This window comes from Quercus robur, chromosome 1, assembly GCF_932294415.1.
Source record: "Quercus robur chromosome 1, dhQueRobu3.1, whole genome shotgun sequence".
Lineage (NCBI taxonomy): Eukaryota > Viridiplantae > Streptophyta > Magnoliopsida > Fagales > Fagaceae > Quercus > Quercus robur.
The window spans coordinates 14,857,325-14,876,786 of record NC_065534.1 but is presented as its reverse complement, the minus strand read 5'-3'; the positions used below and the strand labels follow the sequence as shown (position 1 = coordinate 14,876,786).

Below are 19,462 nucleotides of genomic sequence, written 5' to 3'. Positions count from 1 at the left end.
TCAAACATAATGATTTTAAATTTCATTTGTTAAACTAGTGTTTTCCCCAACCAATCCCTCCAATCTTGCAAGAGATCAATCACTTTCACCATAACAATGCATGCAACCCCAAAGATTTAAAAACAGAATTTCTTCGCATAGTATTCTTTTTCAAAAGACTAAATCGACAATTTTTTGTATAAAAAATAAAATAAAATAAGATATATAAGCGAATTGGAATACATGAAAAAGATATTGTATTTTGTAGTCACATGCTCTAATCTTCTGAGCTACAAGTCTCACATATTTCCTAGACCAATTAAAAAGCTCGTCTAGGTTAAACGGGTTACAAAGCATCTATCGAATTTGATAAATTCATATGCTTAAACCATCTAATCTAATTAAAAACTCAGATAAGTCTAAAATCTAGATATCCCTACTGTGTTTTTTAATATAAATAAATAAAAAATAAAAACGTAGCTTATTTTTACCTACAATTAAAAAATAAAAATAAATAAAAAATTTATACCGTAATTATTTCAGGGGAAATATATATACATGTAAAGTCCGGGAAAAAAGAAGGTTGTTTTCTTTTGGCTTTTCGTGAACTGGTCTCGTTTTGTTTTCCCCCCAACCTGGAATTTGAGAAAGTAGAGGAAGAGCCTCCAGAAATTTTCAAAATACAATAGTTGGTGGGTAAGGGTGACTTGTTATTCAGCTTAATCGAAGATATACTATGTCGGTGGACTCAGAACCAGCCCATTTAGAACAAGAAGAAGAAGTCGAAGAAGAAGTTGATGCACCGGCACATCACCCTTATGCTCCGCCTGATGAGGTTACTATTACATTCCATCGCTGCCTCTTTTTTCATTTGCTTTCTTATTAGCTTAGTTTTGTACTGCTTTACCATATATATATATGGAAAACTCATACACAAATAAAACTAGATAAATAGGATTTCATTGCTCGATTCATCACACTATTTGATAGATTTTTAGTTTATGGTTTACATTTTCTTGTGAGGCTTAGAATTGAGCTTTACTTGATATATAAAGTACTTGTTAAATAATGTTCATTTATTTACACCTTAGGTATATTTACTGGTTCTGATTCAACATGATTTATAGGTTACAATTAGCTCGACAATTAAAGTCTCTTGATACAAAGGGACTCGGGTTCATATTTCGCCTACACTTCATACATGTTTGTTAATAAATCAGTTAATTTCTAATGTTGAAACATGATGTTTATATTTCCTTCTCATTCTATTATGCAGTTATTTGACATCTCAACTACAGTTGATCCTAGTTATATAATCTCTCTGATACGGAAGCTTCTACCAACTGATGCCAGTAATAACGGCAATAGTCATGGTTTTGATGTGTGCATTGGTCAAGTAGCAAATACTGATCATGTGGAAGGAAGTGCGGCTTCTGTGTCTGGACAAGAAGTTTCGAACTTGTCAGACCATAAATCTGAGAGCATGGACATTGTTGAGGATTGTGGTAAACATGCTCAACTAGAAGAAGAGGATGAGGAGTCGTGCCATAGATTTGATCGGCCTAGTGTTTCAGCAGGAGAAGAGGCTTGGGAAGAGTGTGGTTGCATTTTGTGGGATCTTGCTGCAAGTAAAGCTAATGCAGAACTCATGGTAATCAAGTTTCCCCTTCTACTGTTTAATCTTGATGTTTCTTGTTGTTTATTTTGATTCTGATTACGAGTCAAGTCACCATCCTTCATCCTTGACATGACGATGCTACTATAACTCAAATAAACCATTGCCTATCTAGTTTGAATGTAACCCTGTTAATGTCTTGATCCTGCTTGGGATTGTGTAAGATGATTATGTTCATTAACAATTTCATGAGCACATGTGATTAATCATATTGATGTAGATTTCTCATGTCCCACAGCCCTTCTTTCTGCAAGCACCCCAAAAATTACTCCCTCTGTCCCATTTTGTTTGTCCTGTTTGAAAAGTCAAACTTTTTAAGGAAACATCATTTATTGTCTTGTCTACCTTTTAAAAATGTATAAGTTTCCAAAACTACCCTTAAATAAATTTATCAAAAAATTGAATTATTAATAAAATAAGGGTATAATATGAACATTAGTAAATTAATGACTTTTATTTTTAGAAATAGGACAATATTTTGGGACATCCCAAAATGGAATAGAGGACAAACAAAGTAGGATGGAGGGAGTATTAATTTTCATTGAAGTAGGCTTTTGAGCAGTAATTTAATTTGTTATGCTAGAGATGTAAATATAAATTATTTTATATCACAATCTAATTATCATATGTTTGCAGGTACAAAACCTTATACTTGAAGTACTTTCAGCAAACCTTATGGTTTCCCAATCAGTGCGTGTTAAGGTAAGCCAAATTTCAGCTTGTTGCATCATCCTTTTTGCATGATAAAGTAATGTTTGTTCCTTCTCTCTTTTAATTTGCTTTTTGTATATGGATGAACTGGGAACCTAGAGGTTTTGAAGAATTCTTTCGTGTGAAAATGATTCAGTTTCATGCTTCAGGAAATTAGCCTTGGAATTATTGGAAACCTTGCCTGCCATGAAGCTCTGTTGAAGCATATAGTTTCTACAAATAGATTGATTGAGATAGTTGTGGATCAACTATTCTTAGAAGATTCTCAGTGCCTTTCTGAAGCTTGCCGGTAATATATTTTTAGCCACTTGTGATTCCTGCAGTTATTTTATTTAATTTTTCAGATTTTGGATTTGATATCATATTTGGTATCAACTTATATATTTTGTGCCAGAATGTTTTATTTCATTGTGATATGAAGTAGTAATTATCCTTGCTTTCTACCCTATCAAGTTTAAACTTGTAGCCCGGGTGCATGAAAGTCATTATGCCTCTCTTGAAAATTATTGTGCTCATGTTCTTTTTCTTGGTGTTCATTGTTTCTTCTGGAAAAAAATTGCAAATTGGGGGGAGTGTGGGGGGGGGGGGGGGGGGGCTGGTGAAGGCAATTAGCTCTAGCTCAAATGGAACCTTCTCCCCTTATGAAGTGCAAGGTGGAGGGTGAGGTGGTGGGGTTCAAAATCAATTGGGTGCATTCGTAATTACAAATAAAAATAGAATTTAAATATTTATTTTTTTATTTGTTGAAAGGAAATACTCATTTTCTTGAAATGTTTTTTCTTTCTCATCCTCCCCCATGTAAAGTGTCTGTGTCTGACTCTCTTCTTGCTTGTTGCATCACTCATGTCATAGAAAATTTCATATGTCCAACTACACACATTATACTTCTTTCCATATTGTGAATTTAGTGATGATGCTCAAGTTATTAATCATACCTTGTAATATTGTAGGGCAGTGTCTTATACAGATCTGCATGTAAAATATTCTGTTTGTTTCATACTTCTCCTGTGGTTAATATTTTGATGCAGGTTGTTATCTTTGGGTATTCAAAGTAGTGAATGCATTACATGGGCTGAAGCATTGCAGTCTGAACATGTTATATACCATATTTTATGGATTGTGGAAAATACTCTAAATCTCCAGCTTGTTGAAAAGGTAACAAGCTTTCAGCTCAAGGAAATACCTTTAATTTTTAATGATCAGCTCTCATTTTGATTGGTGCTTGTGGTGATATTTTGTGGTAGTGAGTACCAATCTCAGAGAAAGTGAATAACATTGAGTTGCAGTTGCAGCGATAAGGATCTGAAACCAACTATGGAGTTGATAGATCCTTTATCAAACTCATTTTAGGGATTGGGGCTTCATGCTTCCAAAGAGGACTAATTGGTTGAATAATTTTAGGAATGAAGAAATTTTTTAGTTTTAGGAAGATTTTGGTTATAATAACTATTTAAATGATTTGATATGATTTAAAAAAAAAAAAAAAAAAAAAAAAAAAAAAAAAAAAAAAAAAAAAACAGAGAAAGATAATCTTTTTAAAAGAGCTTATATAATGGAAGTCTACTAACTTGGCAAGAGGGCTGGCTTATTCAATGGATTGTTGACAAAAGGAATTTAATACTCAGCACTGTTCAACACAACTAAGCATCGATTGCAGTGAAATAAACTTTAGGAATGTTGGAAAAGCTTTAGTAAAAGATTTTCTTAAAAGAGATACTTTTACCTTTTAGAAAGTGTTAAATTTATTGTAGTCTTCTTGGCCTAAAGTGTTATCTTGGTATTTTTATTCACCAGTTATTGTTATATTCAAACTCAATAAGCAGTTAGAACCTCCTTGTTTTTGAAAATGTTTTTGGTAGTATACAATCAGGGTTTATCATATTCTCTGATTTTATTATTTTTAAAATTCTTGAATTCTTGTACTTACGAAAAAAGGAAATTCTTGAATTCTTGTGTCTATTAAAGTTTGTGAGCTTTTTATAAGATTGTCAAAAAGACTTTGATCTTTGGTGTTATAAGCATTTCACTCCATATGATGTCCAATCAGAGATGATTAAAACAATATTACTTGTAAATTACAACAGAGAATTTAATTAACATTCGAATTCAGCTTTTGGGGATGATTAGAAAAAGCTAGCTCTTCTAGTTTTATTTGTTTTGGGGTAAATTATAAAACTATAATTTGAGACCTCGTATAGACTTTAAATATTCCCTTTTCATTGCTTCTGGAATTAATGCTTTAGAGAGATAAATATTGCTTAAGTATACAGTAAGTAAATGCTTTATTACTGAGTTGAAAATACTTCATTTGGAAATCTTAAACTTACTTTTCATTTGCTGAAGAGCCTTCCCTTTCTGAACAGAGTGTTGGACTATTATTAGCCATCATCGAAAGTCAGCCAGAAGTTTTGCATGTTCTTCTTCCACCTTTGATGAAGCTAGGTTTACCAAGTTTATTGGTTAATCTCTTGACTTTTGAGATGAGCAAATTAATGAGTGAAAGAATACCTGAAAGGTACGGCTTCACTCTGTTTTCAATTAGGCGATGCAATATGAATTTGGTAGACTAATTCACTTCATAAATGCTATAAAATGGAACATTTATGATTTACTATCTTGTTTAGCTATTACACATTATATACTAGACTAGTAAAACAAAGTAATAATCATGTGCTACATGAATCGGGTGTACCAAATGGCAGTAATATTTGGAAGAGGCATATTTCAGTGCTAGAGTGATGCTTAATGTGTAAAAGGTGTGGGAAATCAGTGGATCACCTTCTTCTTCATTGTCCTATAGCATATGAGTTGTGGTCTATGGTTTTTTGTTTGTTTGGTATACGTTGGGTTATGCCATATAAAGTTAGTGAGTTATTGGCTTCTTGGTAGGGCAAGTTTGGTAGACAATGAAATATAGATTTATGGAGGTTTGTGCCACATTTTTTGTTTTGGTGCTTATGGTGGGAGTGGAATGCTAGATACTTTGAAGATTGTGAACGGTCTATTCTTGACATTAAGTCTTTCTTTTTCCGTACTCTCCTTGATTGGAGTATAGTTTTGCCTTTTTATTCTTGTTTTTCTCGCCCCGATCTTATTGATCATTGTAATCTGGATTCTTGATATCTGCCACTATAGTATACTTCCAGTATACGTAGTTAGTTTTTCTAATAAAATTTCTTATGTTACTTATATATAAAAAAAAAAAAAAAGGTAATACATTTAGTAACATGATTTTAGAGTTGTGTATTGGCTGTAACTTATGAGTCAAAGCAAGTTGAATGTATCTTTATAGTTTTCCTTGTCATTGTTTATTCCTTAAAGGAATATAGCTGTGGATCTGGAGATCCATAACTTGTAAGGGCACATATCTGAACTAGTGTTGGTAAATTTGGTGTTTTTGTCAAAAAATAAATCTCTTTTAAAAAAAGAAAAAAGAAAGAAAGAAAAAAAAGAGTGTGGTTGTCCAATTACTAACTTCTAATACCATATATATAATCAAGTAATTTACCTCAGCTGGCCATTGTTGTTAATAATTTGAATATGCCATGATGGCACATTAGTCAATAAACATCAATGGGGCTCATGTTAGATGACTTGGTTCTGGCCATTGAATTTCTGGCACATGCTCAACAATTAATGACCTAGAACCTTAATACATAGGCGTTTGGTACTTCTAGTGAGGTAGATATTGTGTAATGCTCTAAAATCTCAGAATATTTACTTGTAATTTATAACTGAATGTTGTATAATTATCTAATTTAAAAGGGTTAAGTCGTTTGGTCTAGTGGCTGGTACGTGGGTCAGTAAGTATTTTGATGCTTTCATCATTGTTTATTGTATGGTTTTGTGATAGTAAACAAAGATGTTCAACTTTCATCAAGGAGATTCTAATGTCTTATGTGATTTTATAACCCAAGACAGCTGTTAATTATAGCTGCTACTCTCTGAAATTTATGGCTATAAGTGGTTTATATTGCCTCTGATGCTTTAGTGAGATAAATCATGCAGATGACTTGCTGCAAGTATTCTATTGTTTTCCAGAATTTATTTTCGTTCTTGTGTTTGATCTTCACTTTCATACAATTTCAGGTACTCAATTCTTGATGTGGTTTTCCGTGCAATTGAAGCTCTTTCTGCTTTAGATGGTCATTCTCAAGAAATCTGTTCAAATAAGGAACTTTTCAAACTAGCTTGTGACATGGTCAAACTCCCTGACAAAGTTGAGGTACATTGTAGGCTTGTAGCATACCCAGATATATGAAATTATTGGTGGTGCAGTCTCTTTTCATTCTTTCCAGTTAATTTTTTGATAGTTGGTTGCAAATATTTAAATTATCAATCAGTTCTTTTAAACTTTGGAAATTTCTGTCATTAATACTAAATGGCTACTATAAGAAGCATTATATAAATTGAAGTGACTACCTATTAATACTGATTTTTCTTGAAAAAATCTTCAAACATGAAAATTGTAAATCAGTAAGTAGAATTAGCGAAATTTTTTTTTGAAGGGCCCTCTGAGTTGATTTATACTTCTTTTGTAGGTTGCCAACTCTTGTGTTACTGCTGCAGTACTAATTGCAAATATTCTTTCTGAAGTAACTGATTTAGCTTCGGAGCTATCAGAGGGTAAATTATTTATGTTTGTTATCTATTAATCTATCAAAAAAAAAAAAAAAATTATGTTTGTTATCTGTAATGAATTTTTTTTTCCATAATGTCATCACCTTTTGTGTAATTTTTCTAACTTCTATTATGATTGGAAGTGACACTTTAGTTCCATCCAGATTTTCCATTCTTACAGGGGCTGCTTGATGTGTTTCCTTTTGCCTCGGATGATTTAGAAGCACAGAGTGCACTCTGGAGTATTATTGCAAGGATACTGGTTCAAGTTCAGGAAAATGAGATGAATAGATCAAGTTTATTTCAATATGTTTCAGTTCTTGTAGGCAAATCTGATCTGATTGAAGATGAGCTTCTCGACTGCCAATCAGATGACTTAAGCAAAGGACACGAGGGCTTGACCACCTCTTGCACAAAATCAAATGCTAGAACTACAGCTGTATCCTGTTTTGCATTGCTTTTTTCAGTGACAATGACATATATTTGGATTTAGAAACTTTATGTACCTTTTGGCTCATTTGGTTTATTTATTTATCTCAACTGCGGTGTCTTGCAATATTTTTGTTTCCCTTGACCTATGTGACAGGTTAGAAGGATAATCAGTATTTTAAATCAATGGACTGCTTCAAAGGATTCTGCTGTAGAGAATAATATGAAGGGAAAACTTCTTGCAGATAATGACAATATCAATAGATTGTTGGATTGCTGTCATAAATATCTGAGTAAGCTGTGTTTCTCTATCTTCATTTGTCAATCTTATTTGTTGCAATGCTTCAAATGGTATAAACAGCTTGTATTTCATTCACTACTGATTTGTTTTAGCCAATCGTAAAGCTTGAACAAAGTTTTTGCTTGTTAATTATCTTGTTTGACAGCATATTTCTTTTTTATTTATTCAGTATGTAACATCACTAAAGTCATGTAATTTTAGTTAGAAGTTGAAGATACTATGAACACAAGGGGACATGGCACTCATAGACAAAGGATGATAGGGAGAAAGATCCAAAGCAGTGTCTGGTCCTCGTCAATGTCATTTGAAGAATGAATTAGAAGTTAGCAAGCCTTGAGCATCGAGCCCATTTTCTATGTGATTGATCCCCAAGTGGGTAATGTTATTTCACTCGGTAATAAGATTAAAATAAAACAGAAACAAAATGTGGGAAGGGGAATGATCAAGGGGTCAAATTTATTATGGTTAACGTCAAATTTATTTCCTTTACATGGTTAACATCTTTGGGGGAGGTTTAGATAGGATGGGTTATTTATTATCTAAGAAACAGAAGTTTGATGTGAAATCTTATTATCAGGTTCTTTTTTATGGCAACCAATTTGGAAGTCCAAGGTTCCAAAGAAGTAGCCTTTTTGCTTGGACAGTGGTTCATGGCAAAGTTCTAACAGTGGGTAATCTTTGCGCAAGATCATCATTGTTTACTGGTGTTGTATGTGCAAAGTGACTGGGGAGTTGATCAATCACCTCTTGATGCATTGCATTATTCTAAGGACTTTGGTCTCTCATTTGGTGTGATGGCAAGTGCCTTCCGTCCATAGCAACTTGTTGCGGGTTTGAGTCTAGGAATCAACCTCTCCAAAAAAATAATGGAGGTAAGATGGCCTACCAATCACCTCTCCCAGATCCTGCAGAAGCGGGAGCTTTGTGCACTAGGTATGACGATTATTTAATAGGGATTGTTAGAAGTATGTGGTTAAATGATTAAATTTACTATATTCAAATAACTTAAGGTTTTGGGACAATCGGTAATTTAACATGGTATTTGAGTAAGAGGTCTTAAGTTCAATCCTTTTCTCCTCCACTCTATCTCCCATTTAAAATCCCACGTGTTTGGCCTCACTTATTAAAAAGATAGTTTCGGCCCACACGAGAGTGAGAGTGTTAGAAGTATGTGTTTAAATGATTAAATTTACCATATCCCAATAGCTTAAGTTTTTGAGACAATCGGTAATTTAACAGGGACATTTTTGGAAAATTGAATAGAGAATTCTCTTTTGAATAGTATTATAGAAAATAGAGACTTGGTTCCCAAGCAACTATGTGGTTAACCGATTTTGGGCTTTTATGGTTGGTTAACAGAGAGCTTAGGCAGTTTAGAAAGAAAAAGATTAAACAATTTCTTGATTTCTTCTACTTCTTTTGATTCTGACCTGTTAGGGCTTAATCTTAAATCTCAGGCGCCATAGCTAATTACCTCGGGCCTTGCTTGCTGAAAATTCTGAGAAACTGATCTGAAAAGAGATCTGCCAATTTACAGCTCTGATCCAAGTATTATGGTCATCTATTTGAGTGGTAGGTCTGACACATTAGGAAAGTGTTGTCAGTGGTGCTCTAAGCTCTGTCACAGTCATTGAGAAGCTGTAGGCTCTCTATGATATGCATGAGAAAATAGTAAGCAGAAGATGGTGGCAACAACAATATCACCTTAGAGTATGAAGCTAGTTTTTTGTGTTGCATTTTTTTTTTTTTCCTTCTTGACTGTGAATGTAAGCAGTATAAAGCTAGTTTCACACCATTTTGCTCTTAGATATCATCTTATCTTTTCATGTTTATTTATTGGAACTCTTAAAAATGAAGGTCAAACAAAGCGAGTGAGAAAACCTGTCTCACTGAAAAATATATAGAAGTTTTCACCAGAGGGGCATTTCTAATAACACAATGTTGGTTCATGCGGAAAGCAATGAACTCAAGAATTTTTGAAAAGCTTCTCTCTCTACAATTCTGTAATGGACTTAAAGCATGATGTAGTCACAGTTCTTGACTGTGTCTTAAGTATTTTGATAACAAGAGTAAACGGTTATCGGATGGAGAAATTGCTTCAATTAAGGGTTCTTTGTTTCCTGGTTTGGAGCAAGGAACTATCTTATCTAGAAGCTGAATTGTAAAGAGGGAATCTTAATGTACCAAAGCTGATTTGTTCCATCTTCATATTATGAGTCAATAAATTGATGGCAGTGTCAATAAGATTGGTTCAACCCCCAGTGTGTACATGTGTAGGTGTGTTTTAGAGAGAGAGAGAAATATGATGATGGACTTGGATCCCTATTTATTAGTTTATTATAACTATTCTTAATGTTCTTGCTGTTGTGTTTGTTGATACTCCTATTGATATCCAGTCCTACCAATTGTGATGGAAATAACTGCTTCTAATATCCTGTATTGACCCTAAAATGCATTGTTTGCCTTTTGCTGTTGCATGTGTGAATACGACATGTTAATTGAACTTTTGCTTGGAAAGAGCTAAAAATTTATGAATGATGTTCATTCACAGATGCTAATATTTAATCTTTTATTACAGATTCTCTGCATCATGCTTTGGGGAATAATCTTTCTTGAAAGTGTCATAATTGTGATCTACTTTTGAGATGTATGTCCCATACAATTACAGCAGACTCCTGCACAGAATATTGCTAGGAGGAACACCATTCTGGATCCTGCAAGGAATGTGGGAATTTCAGCTGTCATTACAACAATGCAAAAATTCAATTTATGCCTTGTACATCAAAACGATGATCTGATGAGCCCAGCCAGCTAACATTGCTCCAGCCCCCCTTTAGCAAGGTAGATTTTCTGATAGAAATCAAGTGGATCTTTGATGTGACCTTGGGGAAATTGCATGTAGATAAAGGCATGTCATCAGAAACATTTGCTTGCTTAATGCACTTCACTGGCAAAAGAAAGGGCTTGGGGCGGATGGGTTGCCGTGGTTAGTTAAGTGCTGCCCTTCTAGTACTTCTGCTTGAATCAAATCAGAGTTACTTAAGCCTGGTTGAAACATGAATCAATAGTACGACAGGGATGGCTTGTGATGGTTGATAATGTGCTGCCCTTCTAGCTGTTCTCCTTGTATCAAAACACAGATAATTTAAGCTTTGTTGTAGCATGATACAACTCTCTAATTCATGGTACACATTAGTTGGCAACCACAAAACATTTTGTTAGGACAGAACATTGTAAAAAGAGTGAGCATTAAGTTTTCAAGGTTTGATTTGTTTCATTTAGACGACTTAGTGTGAACTGGTTAAAAGAGGCTATAAATTTCGAGAGGCTGGCTGAATTTGGATCACCAAGTGTTGAAATATAGCGCAGAAAATGAAAAGTTATGACCTGATATTAATAGAGGCAGCTGTTTGTTAAGCTGCAGATATGAGAATAGAAGAAAAAATAAAATGCACATTTGGGTTTCAATTCTTTTGAACTCTTCAAACTAGGAGTTTTGATTCTTCATGTTCAAATTCCATGCAAAAAAGAACAGAGGATAACAAGCATGAAAGAATGTCATTAACCGTCTATAAATTTTGCAAAATCACATTACCGGTACAATTTACTAAAGGGGAGAAATAATTACAGGACTCCATCACTCAAGTTCAAATATCTATGTCATTATACTTGTCAAGGAATTAGTGAAAAAGAACACAAAATCAATGTCATTAGAAGTTTAAAACTTGTAAATCAATGGTGCTAACTGCTAAGTAACAATTTGCCAAAGAGGGAAACCATGAAGGGACCTTTGTGGCAATTTCAATCAGCATCATGGGGCTACAATCTGCATATGGGGTTACTAAGTTCACTATCTCTCCACTATATGATCTGAACAGAAACATACAAGTTCTTCAATTGGGACCATAGAACAGTTTGTATGCCTCAATAACTTCAAGATACCACATTGCCTCTCGATCCGGGAATGCTGAAAGATCAACAATCTTGTGAACCTGATATTAGGACACAACAGAGACTTTCAGGTGACCCCGAAAAATACTAAAATTCCATATCAACAACCATGTATGCAATGCCCAAATGTTTGCAATAGTTAAAACAAAAATTGTCCCAAAATATCTACCTTAAAAAGTCGCATTTCTCCTAAATTGTGGATAGAAGGAAACAATTTCTAAGGGTTCAAGATTCTTACTTCTAATCAAGGTTCAACAGTACTCATCAATGTCTATCTGATATAAAAAAAAAAACAGAGGGGTTTTGTTGTGTTTTGTACCTTAATCATGGGGGGCTCACCCAAACTCGCAATGTAACCTCCAACCACCATTACATACATCCCTGTCTTCCAAGGGCGGAGACGGAAGTCGCCGGAGAGGGAGAGGTGGATAACGCCGGTGCCGTCGTCGAGAAGCAAGGGGGCTCCCGCGTCGGAGGTGGAGACCAGAACGCCCTGACCAGTGATCACACAACAACGGATTAGTTTGATTTGTTTTGGTTGTGTTGTGTTGGGGGGTATGGTGTGATTAGAAGAATTAGAATATTCAATATTAATAGAGAGAGATATTAAGAAGAGTAGAGAGTAAAATGGAAGACCTGTAACCAGGCGCGTTGGAAGAGAATGCCGCCAAGAGTGAAGGAGTTTTGCGACTGTGTTTCCTTGGCCTCCCTCAGCTGAGCGCACACCAGCTTCAGCGCTGCTAGCCCGAAGTCCATCCCTCTTTCTTTCTCTCTCTCTCTCTCTCTCTCTCTCTCTTTCTCACGTTTTCTTTCGCATTTAGGAAAAAAGGAGGGAATTAGCCTATTACTCTGGGTGCAGTGAAAAGGGAAGGATGAAAAATTTGGTAGAGAAAATGCCGCTCACAATATTTTTCACACAATTTTTGCACGATTATTGCTGAAAATGTAATTATACACTCACTATTACACAATGCACACGTCATACATACTTTATTTTGAAATTATTTTAAAATTGTGTTTTAAAAATAAGATTTCGGCCCATATAATAATGTGTGTACTTTACAACGTTATTCCAACTATTGATCGTAAATTCGTAATAAACTTAGGTGAAAGTAATGTTACTTAGATCATTATAGGTATTTTTAACATTACTTAAGAAAATAAGGGTGATAAAAAAATGGGGTTTGGATGCACAAACTAAGGCCACTTGCTTTGATTCTATGAAAATTGGCCAATTTATGTGAAACCTGAAGGCTTTCTCACAAAATACAAGACTTGACTAGGTTTGACTAATAAATTAGATTATCTTATCAAAGAAAATGTTAGATAGACCTATAGATGATTTTTTTTTTTTTTTTTTTTTATAAGGACCTATAGATGATTTTATTTCTTTCAAAACAATTGGTTATGTACAAATCAGATGTAAATCAAACAAGATATAAAAAATATGGAAGTGATAAAACTCCATCTTGTTTTGTTTGTTTGTTTTTTTTTTTTTTTTTTTTTTTTTTTTTTTTGTCCCCAAAGTTTGACATTTTGGTCAAATGATCTTGGATTCACATAAGTTAAGGGTCATTGAAAAACTCGAGTGACAAGCTTCATTTTTTCACTACAACTTTTTAGATTATATGTTTTCAATCATCTTAACACGCACACCAAATTTTGTGTTGATCATATGTTATCTACTATCTAATCTAAAAATTCATGTTTTATTTTTAATTTTTAAAATAAAAAAGCTTGAAATTGAAAACAGTTCAGTTATGGATGAGATAGTTATTAATATTTGACCATCTTGAAATTTTGCCACAATGACTTAGGTTAGAGAATTGATTTGCCTATCATCCCTAACATGATGGACTATCCATTGTCATCAAAGTTCAAACAGCTGGAGATGTTAAAGTTTCAATGACACCAAAGATCTCTTCAACCATTGGAGACATATAATCCATTGATTCATTTGCATGCTATCCCAATCAAAATAATGTGCAAAGCCTTTCTAATCACACCAAAAGGCTCAATCATGTTATGGTTCAACAAATTGAAACTTAGATCAAGTTCGTTCACCCATCTAAGTAAGTCATTTACTCATTTATGAGACATTTTATTGGAGATCAAAGACAGAGGAGGCCTACTACTTACATCTTAAATACTAAACAAAGTAGGATTAATATATAATTAGCCTAAGACTAGCTAGTGTATATACCCTACATTGGATCAGTGTAACATAACAGATCTCAATAGCACAAAGACGTAGCCATCATAGGCTTTTTGTTGGGACTTAGACCATCAAGTCGAACCATGTTAATTATATATTCCACTTTCTCTCTCTTCTCTCAATTACCCAACAATAATTCTAACAAGTATATTTGTGACACAAATTTAAAGTAAGTAAAAGATAAGACAGTTGTAGTCTTTATTTTATTTCTTGTCAGAATATACAAAAGCAATTAACTTAAATAGAAATCTGAATATACAACTCACAAATCCTGCTGTTTTTTTACTTTCACCCAAGTAGAACCACAAAACAAGAGAAACACTAATAACCAAACTTGAAACAACATCAATCAAAGACTAAAGCAGAATAATGTTGATGTAGATGCAAGTGTTTGACTAGCCGATGAGGGAGATGCCATCTATGAGCAAATTATCGGCTAAAATTTTGTTTGCAGCCTCTGATGGATGGACACTGTCCCAGAATACATACTCCGATGCATTGGCACATGTGCCAACTGATTTTGGATTGCATAGTATTGATGTTTCTAGCAACCCTGTCCCACAGCAACCCCTTCTTGCCTCAAAAAACCCTGTAATCACACAGATTATAGTAATTAGTCAATTAATGTCAATGCCCAATGAGTTTGTTCTCTTAATAGAGGCTCACACTGAGCTGGGCCATGCTCAAATTTGTAGGATTTTTTTTTTAATAATATGGGTGACTGAGCAAAATTGGTTAATAAAAAATTTATTCTGAAATTAAAAAAAATTAAAAAAAAAAAAAGGAAAAAAGAAGAAGAGGGATACGTGATTAGGTCGATCTGGCCTTTCCCTGGGTCAAAGCAATCATGCCCTATTGGGTTTGAGTGGCCCAAAATGGTCTGACCTTATTGGCAGAACTAGCCCATGTAAAAGCCTTTTTAACGCTTAGGGTCTAACCTGAGCTTAATGGTAAGTCTAATTAGTCTGTTCTTTTGAAAATGGGGTTATTGGAAAAGTACAAAGTTTAGTTTTAAACAAATTTGGAGTTATTTATTTAATTATTTATTGATTTGGAACTAAATTTTTTTCCTTTATGAAAAAGCTATATTTTAAAATATATAAATAAATATTTTAGTCTAGAAAAGTTATACTTTGAAAAAGTGTAATTTGAAATTGCTTTACCAAATGAGCACTTTGTCTATTTTTGAACCAATTAGAGGAAAAATGAATGAATAATTTCTCTAATTTCTAACACTATTATGATTAATTAGACTAATGTTATTAATCAGTAACTAATAAGTTTTGTTTCTCAAAAAAAAAGAAAAAAAAAGTAACTAATAAGTTTTAAACAAAATGATAGTGTTTAAGGAGTTGGGCTTGAGATGTGGCACACAAGCCCAAGAGTCAAAGGAGTAATCCACGTACCATTATCTGTAGGTTTAGTGACAAGATCGAAGAGAGTTTTGTAGATGTCAAAGACAACCAAATTGAGGCCAGAAAGCTTTTTTTGCAACCTCAGAGATGTGGCATTGAGCTTTGTATTGAAGGAAACTGCATCATGGTTTAACCTAGCCACACACTTGTTGCTATCCAACCCAAATATTGTGATGGCTGCTGGCAGGCATCCCATTGGGGGCAGTGTTGTCACTCCAATTTTCCTAGCTCCCAAATCATATAGGTTCTGTCACAAAATGTTGTTTAGCAATGTGAAATTGGACTTTTTTTTTTTAAGTTGCATATAACTCACAATCATTCATATAAACACTTTAATACAGTGTTGTATTTTTGTAGAGTTTTTTTTTTTTTTTTTTTTTTTTTTTTTTTTTTTTTTTTTTTTTGTTGGGGGAGATAAATAGGGTATAATTTAAATCTATAGCGTGCACTTATAATGATTGCTCTTATCATCAAATTAAGACACTGGTTAGTTTTTGGTGTAGGATGTGTTTGAATCACAAATCTCTTATTTGACGACAAGAGACTTTAGCAGTTGAGCTAACTAGAACTTAGTTTTGATCCAATTGGTGAAAAATATGAACATTAAAAGTGAAAAAATTCAACAAATTTCTGGTGAGTCTAAAATAATGACTAGTCTCACTGTTGAACTAGCTGACTAGAACATGTAGGAAGAACATATTGGGGGCACTTATGACTTATCAATGTGGAAAGTATATGAGTGTTTCCGTGATTAGTGGGTGATAATAAGTGTAGCAGTAGTGATACAAATTTTTTTTTTTTTTTTTCCCACAATTATTGACTTAAAACTTTTGTGATTAGTGTGTGATAAAGTGGTGTCAGTGACTTACCGTCAAAACAAGTGAAAAAATATTGTGATTTTTTTTTTGGGCAAAGTACACTACAGTTACTTTCTATCTTATACATTAGAGAATGGCTAAACTGCTAAAGTAAACTCCATTGATGGTTTATATGAGGGACCTGAATGAAATCTGTATAGGATTGAATGAGAATGTCTGAGAACTGATCAGGAGTATAGGCCTCGTAAAGTAAAGGATCAATGTAATAGTTCTGAACAAAGTCACTGCTCCCAGCACTAATAAGATAGACTGCACCAGATATTATTGATGAGGCATTTGATCTCCCAGCAATTTCCGCCAACTTAGTCTTGTACTCCTTGTAGTACTCCAGCTGCTGCTCTAATGGGATCGCATTCTACACCACCAAAATCCCCAACAACATATTATATCATGTCATATGTGCATATAATATATGAACAATAAGGTTGCAATAATATAGATACAACCAATTTTATAACTTTTTTTCATAATTTATTAATATAAGATAAATTGTAATTAGTGTAGCATCACTTTCAAATAAAATCACCACTGACAATACTTGCATTGTATATTGATCACAATTTGTTAGCTTGCCAGTAGTGAAAATGTTATGTCATTAACTTTATCAATATAAGAATAAGAGTGAGAGAAGATATTATGCTTTCAATAATGTTATGAACACAATTTTTTTCACAACAAAATTTATAATTATTGAAGTGATTGACGGAAAGTGGTGGACACAATTGACACTCACGGACTCCACCATTAGAGTCTACCACTTGACCACTTTAACAATTGTGAAATTTGTAACAAAAAATGTCGTGTCTGTAACATTATTTTGCTTGTAGTGTCTTTACATATAATTTGGCTGTAGCATCAAAGTAACCAGAAGCAGCTGAGGCAAAGTTGGCACCACCCAAGAGGTTCTTTCCTTTGGCTTTTTTGCTAAGATAGGCTGGTGGATAAGAAGTGAAGCCTAAGTTTTCAGCTGTGATTGAAGAAAAAACAAAAATGAGAATTTCATTAGAGAACAAGTAGAAGACATTGACATTAAGAGAGTGAGAGTTTTTTGAGAATCAATTTTATGTACCAGTGAAGTCTGAGGCAAGCTTTCCATTGCAGAACCTCCCGGTTGGTTTGTGTTTCACAAAGTCTCTTCCATAAGGAAGGAAATTTGATTTTATAATGGTCTCGAGGTCGTTGTTGTTACCCACATCAACAACAGAGTCCCCAAATATGATCAATGCAGGAACCAGAGGCTGCCCATTTGCCACAAAGAGCAATAGAACCAGAAAAAGAAAGGAAGCCAAGAAAGAACTTAAGAGGCTCATTATTATAATCTGTTCTCAGCAGTGATTTTCTTGCTGTGAGAGAGAGAGAGAGAGAGAGAGAGGAGGTTCTGAACATGGATTACTAGGGAAGTGGGAATTTAATTTAAGGAGTGCATGGAAGTTGAGGCTTGAAGTTCAATAACTAGTCTGAGCTACAGGTACACGTTTCTCCAATAAAGAAACCGTCTTGAGTTACAGGTACACTGTCTATTTTCCTTCCTTCACCAACATTTTGAACCTTCTTAATCTTAGAATAGTGAAACACACGACTAATCACCAAGCCAAAAAAAAACGTCCATTGGAGGGTCACACAATAAACATGACCAATTATTTTATGCGAAAATACAAAGGTAAGGTTTAAAAACTGCGGTAACAATAAATGTGATCGGTTAATTTAATAAATATATATTTGAATTACTTTCTTGTTATTAGTGAGATTAATTTAAAAACTTATGTAGTATTTTAGTATCTATTAGTATAACAATAATGCTATAGACATGATCATCCAAAAAAAAAAAAAAAAAAAAGCTATAGACATAACATATTACTCCATATAACTTGTCGAGGTGACAAATTGTAATTAATGTAGCATCACTTTTATTGAGACCATGAGTGACTTTACTTTTACTGTCCACATATAACATACAATCACCTCAACAATTATTAAAAAATGTTGTGTCATTATATTTATTATTTTTATAAATGGTTAAATTTTGAGTGAGCCCAATCTAGATTATCCTTCCCTATCTACATAAGAAATGGTTGCAATCCTTTGGATAAGAAACAGAAACTTCGTAAAAGATATGGGATTATGTGTGTTACAAATTAAAAAACTACAAGAGAATGTGTCTAACTAAATTCAATTGAAGTGTCGTGAGGAAGTATGTTTTAGCTGTCCTGGCTTCTATGACAGCCTCCCTTATTAAATGTATTTAGCTCAAATAAAAGAGGATTGACTTAAATTCAATGACTGTATTCAGCCATTTAGACATATATGGCTGCAAACTTTAGTTTCTTACCCTTGTATTTTCTATGTTGTGTCCTTTACTTCTAGCAGCTCTTCAATCACAATCACAACCTTTGTCCATAAAATTCTCAAGTCTGAAGTCTGAAACATAGCCAGTTGGCCACAGACATGAAAAGCCCTTATATATTTCATGCTTGAGCAATTTCAAATTTTCAATCTATTTAAAGGGCAGCGGAAACCCAACTACATGCATAATCAGCCTTTTCGATGTGGGACAATGATGTCCTTTTGCTATACATGGGGCGCCTGTTTTATTGCCCTTGATTACTTTTCTTAAGAAATATGGTATAATGCTGTATTACTGTGATTTCGTGTTCATTTATACTATTAATCCTATTTGGGATTTGGTGGGTAGTAATTGATGTTACCTTCCCTCCTAACTGGTGTTGAACCTTTCTTTTTGGGGAAAAAAGGTACATTAACTATTATTTTAGGTGAGAATGACCAGAGTATATGTTAATGCCAAAGGGTGAGATTTTCTACCATGCTATGGTTAGTTCGATCATGGCATGTGGCCAAAGGAAGAATTTCATATTTTATAAAAAATGTAGGCTAGCTATGTTAAATGACTCCAAAGTCTTGTTTGGTGTGGTCAAAGAAGTACATCCACACGAAAGGCCCAACTACAATGTACCATCTTTTGTTATAAGCAACTAAAAGTTGATGTTAGTGACATTGTTCACCTCAGACTATTTTGTATGTTCATTATACATGAATTTTAGTTTAATATTCCTACTTTGTAATGTTCATTATACATTAATTTTGGTGAAGTGGTTTTACACTACAAAGTAAGAAGTGTCAAATATATCCATAATGGCATAAAAGTCAGATAACATATTTTCCTTTCTCCTTTCCTTGCAAACCAAAGGAGTGGAAGATGTATTCCACTCTTTTTTCCCCACACCCACTCACACAGGGAAAATAGTTTTCTTCTCTTTTCTTTCCCTTACT

At 33.8% G+C, this 19,462-nt stretch overlaps 3 protein-coding genes across 7 annotated transcripts; 1 reads left to right on the top strand and 2 right to left on the bottom strand.

Annotated features, from left to right (window-relative positions):
• The first annotated feature begins 549 nt into the window (after positions 1 to 549).
• Positions 550 to 10,992, top strand: LOC126722540 (uncharacterized). Of its 4 annotated transcripts, none has more exons than XR_007654007.1 (12): positions 550 to 814; positions 1,256 to 1,630; positions 2,291 to 2,356; positions 2,515 to 2,654; positions 3,394 to 3,520; positions 4,729 to 4,880; positions 6,455 to 6,590; positions 6,907 to 6,991; positions 7,150 to 7,424; positions 7,572 to 7,707; positions 8,293 to 8,587; positions 10,294 to 10,992. XR_007654007.1 is itself a non-coding variant. In XM_050425698.1 (11 exons), the coding sequence occupies exons 1-11, from the start codon at positions 716 to 718 to the stop codon at positions 10,329 to 10,331; spliced, it is 1,629 nt and encodes a 542-aa protein (XP_050281655.1). In that variant the 5' UTR covers positions 551 to 715; the 3' UTR covers positions 10,332 to 10,992. The 4 variants fall into 4 exon arrangements, 2 of the variants coding, with proteins under 2 accessions (XP_050281655.1, XP_050281661.1); XR_007654006.1 differs by having other exon boundaries at positions 8,293 to 8,648; XM_050425698.1 differs by lacking the exon at positions 8,293 to 8,587 and having other exon boundaries at positions 551 to 814.
• Positions 10,193 to 12,496, bottom strand: LOC126722558 (uncharacterized). 2 transcript variants are annotated; one of them, XR_007654008.1, is made up of 4 exons: positions 12,303 to 12,496; positions 11,986 to 12,159; positions 11,504 to 11,707; positions 10,193 to 10,830 (listed from the first exon to the last, which is right to left on the bottom strand). XR_007654008.1 is itself a non-coding variant. In XM_050425712.1 (3 exons), exons 1-3 carry the CDS (start codon positions 12,420 to 12,422, stop codon positions 11,609 to 11,611), a joined length of 393 nt encoding a protein of 130 aa, XP_050281669.1. In that variant the 5' UTR covers positions 12,423 to 12,496; the 3' UTR covers positions 11,250 to 11,608. The 2 variants fall into 2 exon arrangements, 1 of the variants encoding a protein (XP_050281669.1); XM_050425712.1 differs by lacking the exon at positions 10,193 to 10,830 and having other exon boundaries at positions 11,250 to 11,707.
• A 1,555-nt stretch (positions 12,497 to 14,051) lies between these two features.
• LOC126722532 (GDSL esterase/lipase At5g22810) lies at positions 14,052 to 17,595 on the bottom strand. Its single transcript, XM_050425688.1, has 5 exons — positions 17,244 to 17,595; positions 17,011 to 17,141; positions 16,296 to 16,529; positions 15,288 to 15,543; positions 14,052 to 14,470 (listed from the first exon to the last, which is right to left on the bottom strand). Exons 1-5 carry the CDS (start codon positions 17,482 to 17,484, stop codon positions 14,277 to 14,279), a joined length of 1,056 nt encoding a protein of 351 aa, XP_050281645.1. The 5' UTR covers positions 17,485 to 17,595; the 3' UTR covers positions 14,052 to 14,276.
• Positions 17,596 to 19,462: the final 1,867 nt, after the last annotated feature.

Coding starts and splice junctions, on each gene's coding strand:
- LOC126722558 (XM_050425712.1), bottom strand. CDS start 12,422: ATGGACTTCGGGCTAGCAGCGCTGAAGCTGGTGTGCGCTCAGCTGAGG. Junction 12,160..12,302: donor TCCAACGCGCCTGGTTACAG/GTCTTCCATTTT, acceptor ATCACTGGTCAG/GGCGTTCTGGTCTCCACCTC. Junction 11,708..11,985: donor GTGAGCCCCCCATGATTAAG/GTACAAAACACA, acceptor TCCTAATATCAG/GTTCACAAGATTGTTGATCT.
- LOC126722532 (XM_050425688.1), bottom strand. CDS start 17,484: ATGAGCCTCTTAAGTTCTTTCTTGGCTTCCTTTCTTTTTCTGGTTCTA. Junction 17,142..17,243: donor GCTTGCCTCAGACTTCACTG/GTACATAAAATT, acceptor CTTCAATCACAG/CTGAAAACTTAGGCTTCACT. Junction 16,530..17,010: donor ATGCTACAGCCAAATTATAT/GTAAAGACACTA, acceptor TTGGTGGTGTAG/AATGCGATCCCATTAGAGCA.
- LOC126722540 (XM_050425698.1), top strand. CDS start 716: ATGTCGGTGGACTCAGAACCAGCCCATTTAGAACAAGAAGAAGAAGTC. Junction 4,881..6,454: donor AGTGAAAGAATACCTGAAAG/GTACGGCTTCAC, acceptor ATACAATTTCAG/GTACTCAATTCTTGATGTGG. Junction 6,591..6,906: donor AACTCCCTGACAAAGTTGAG/GTACATTGTAGG, acceptor CTTCTTTTGTAG/GTTGCCAACTCTTGTGTTAC.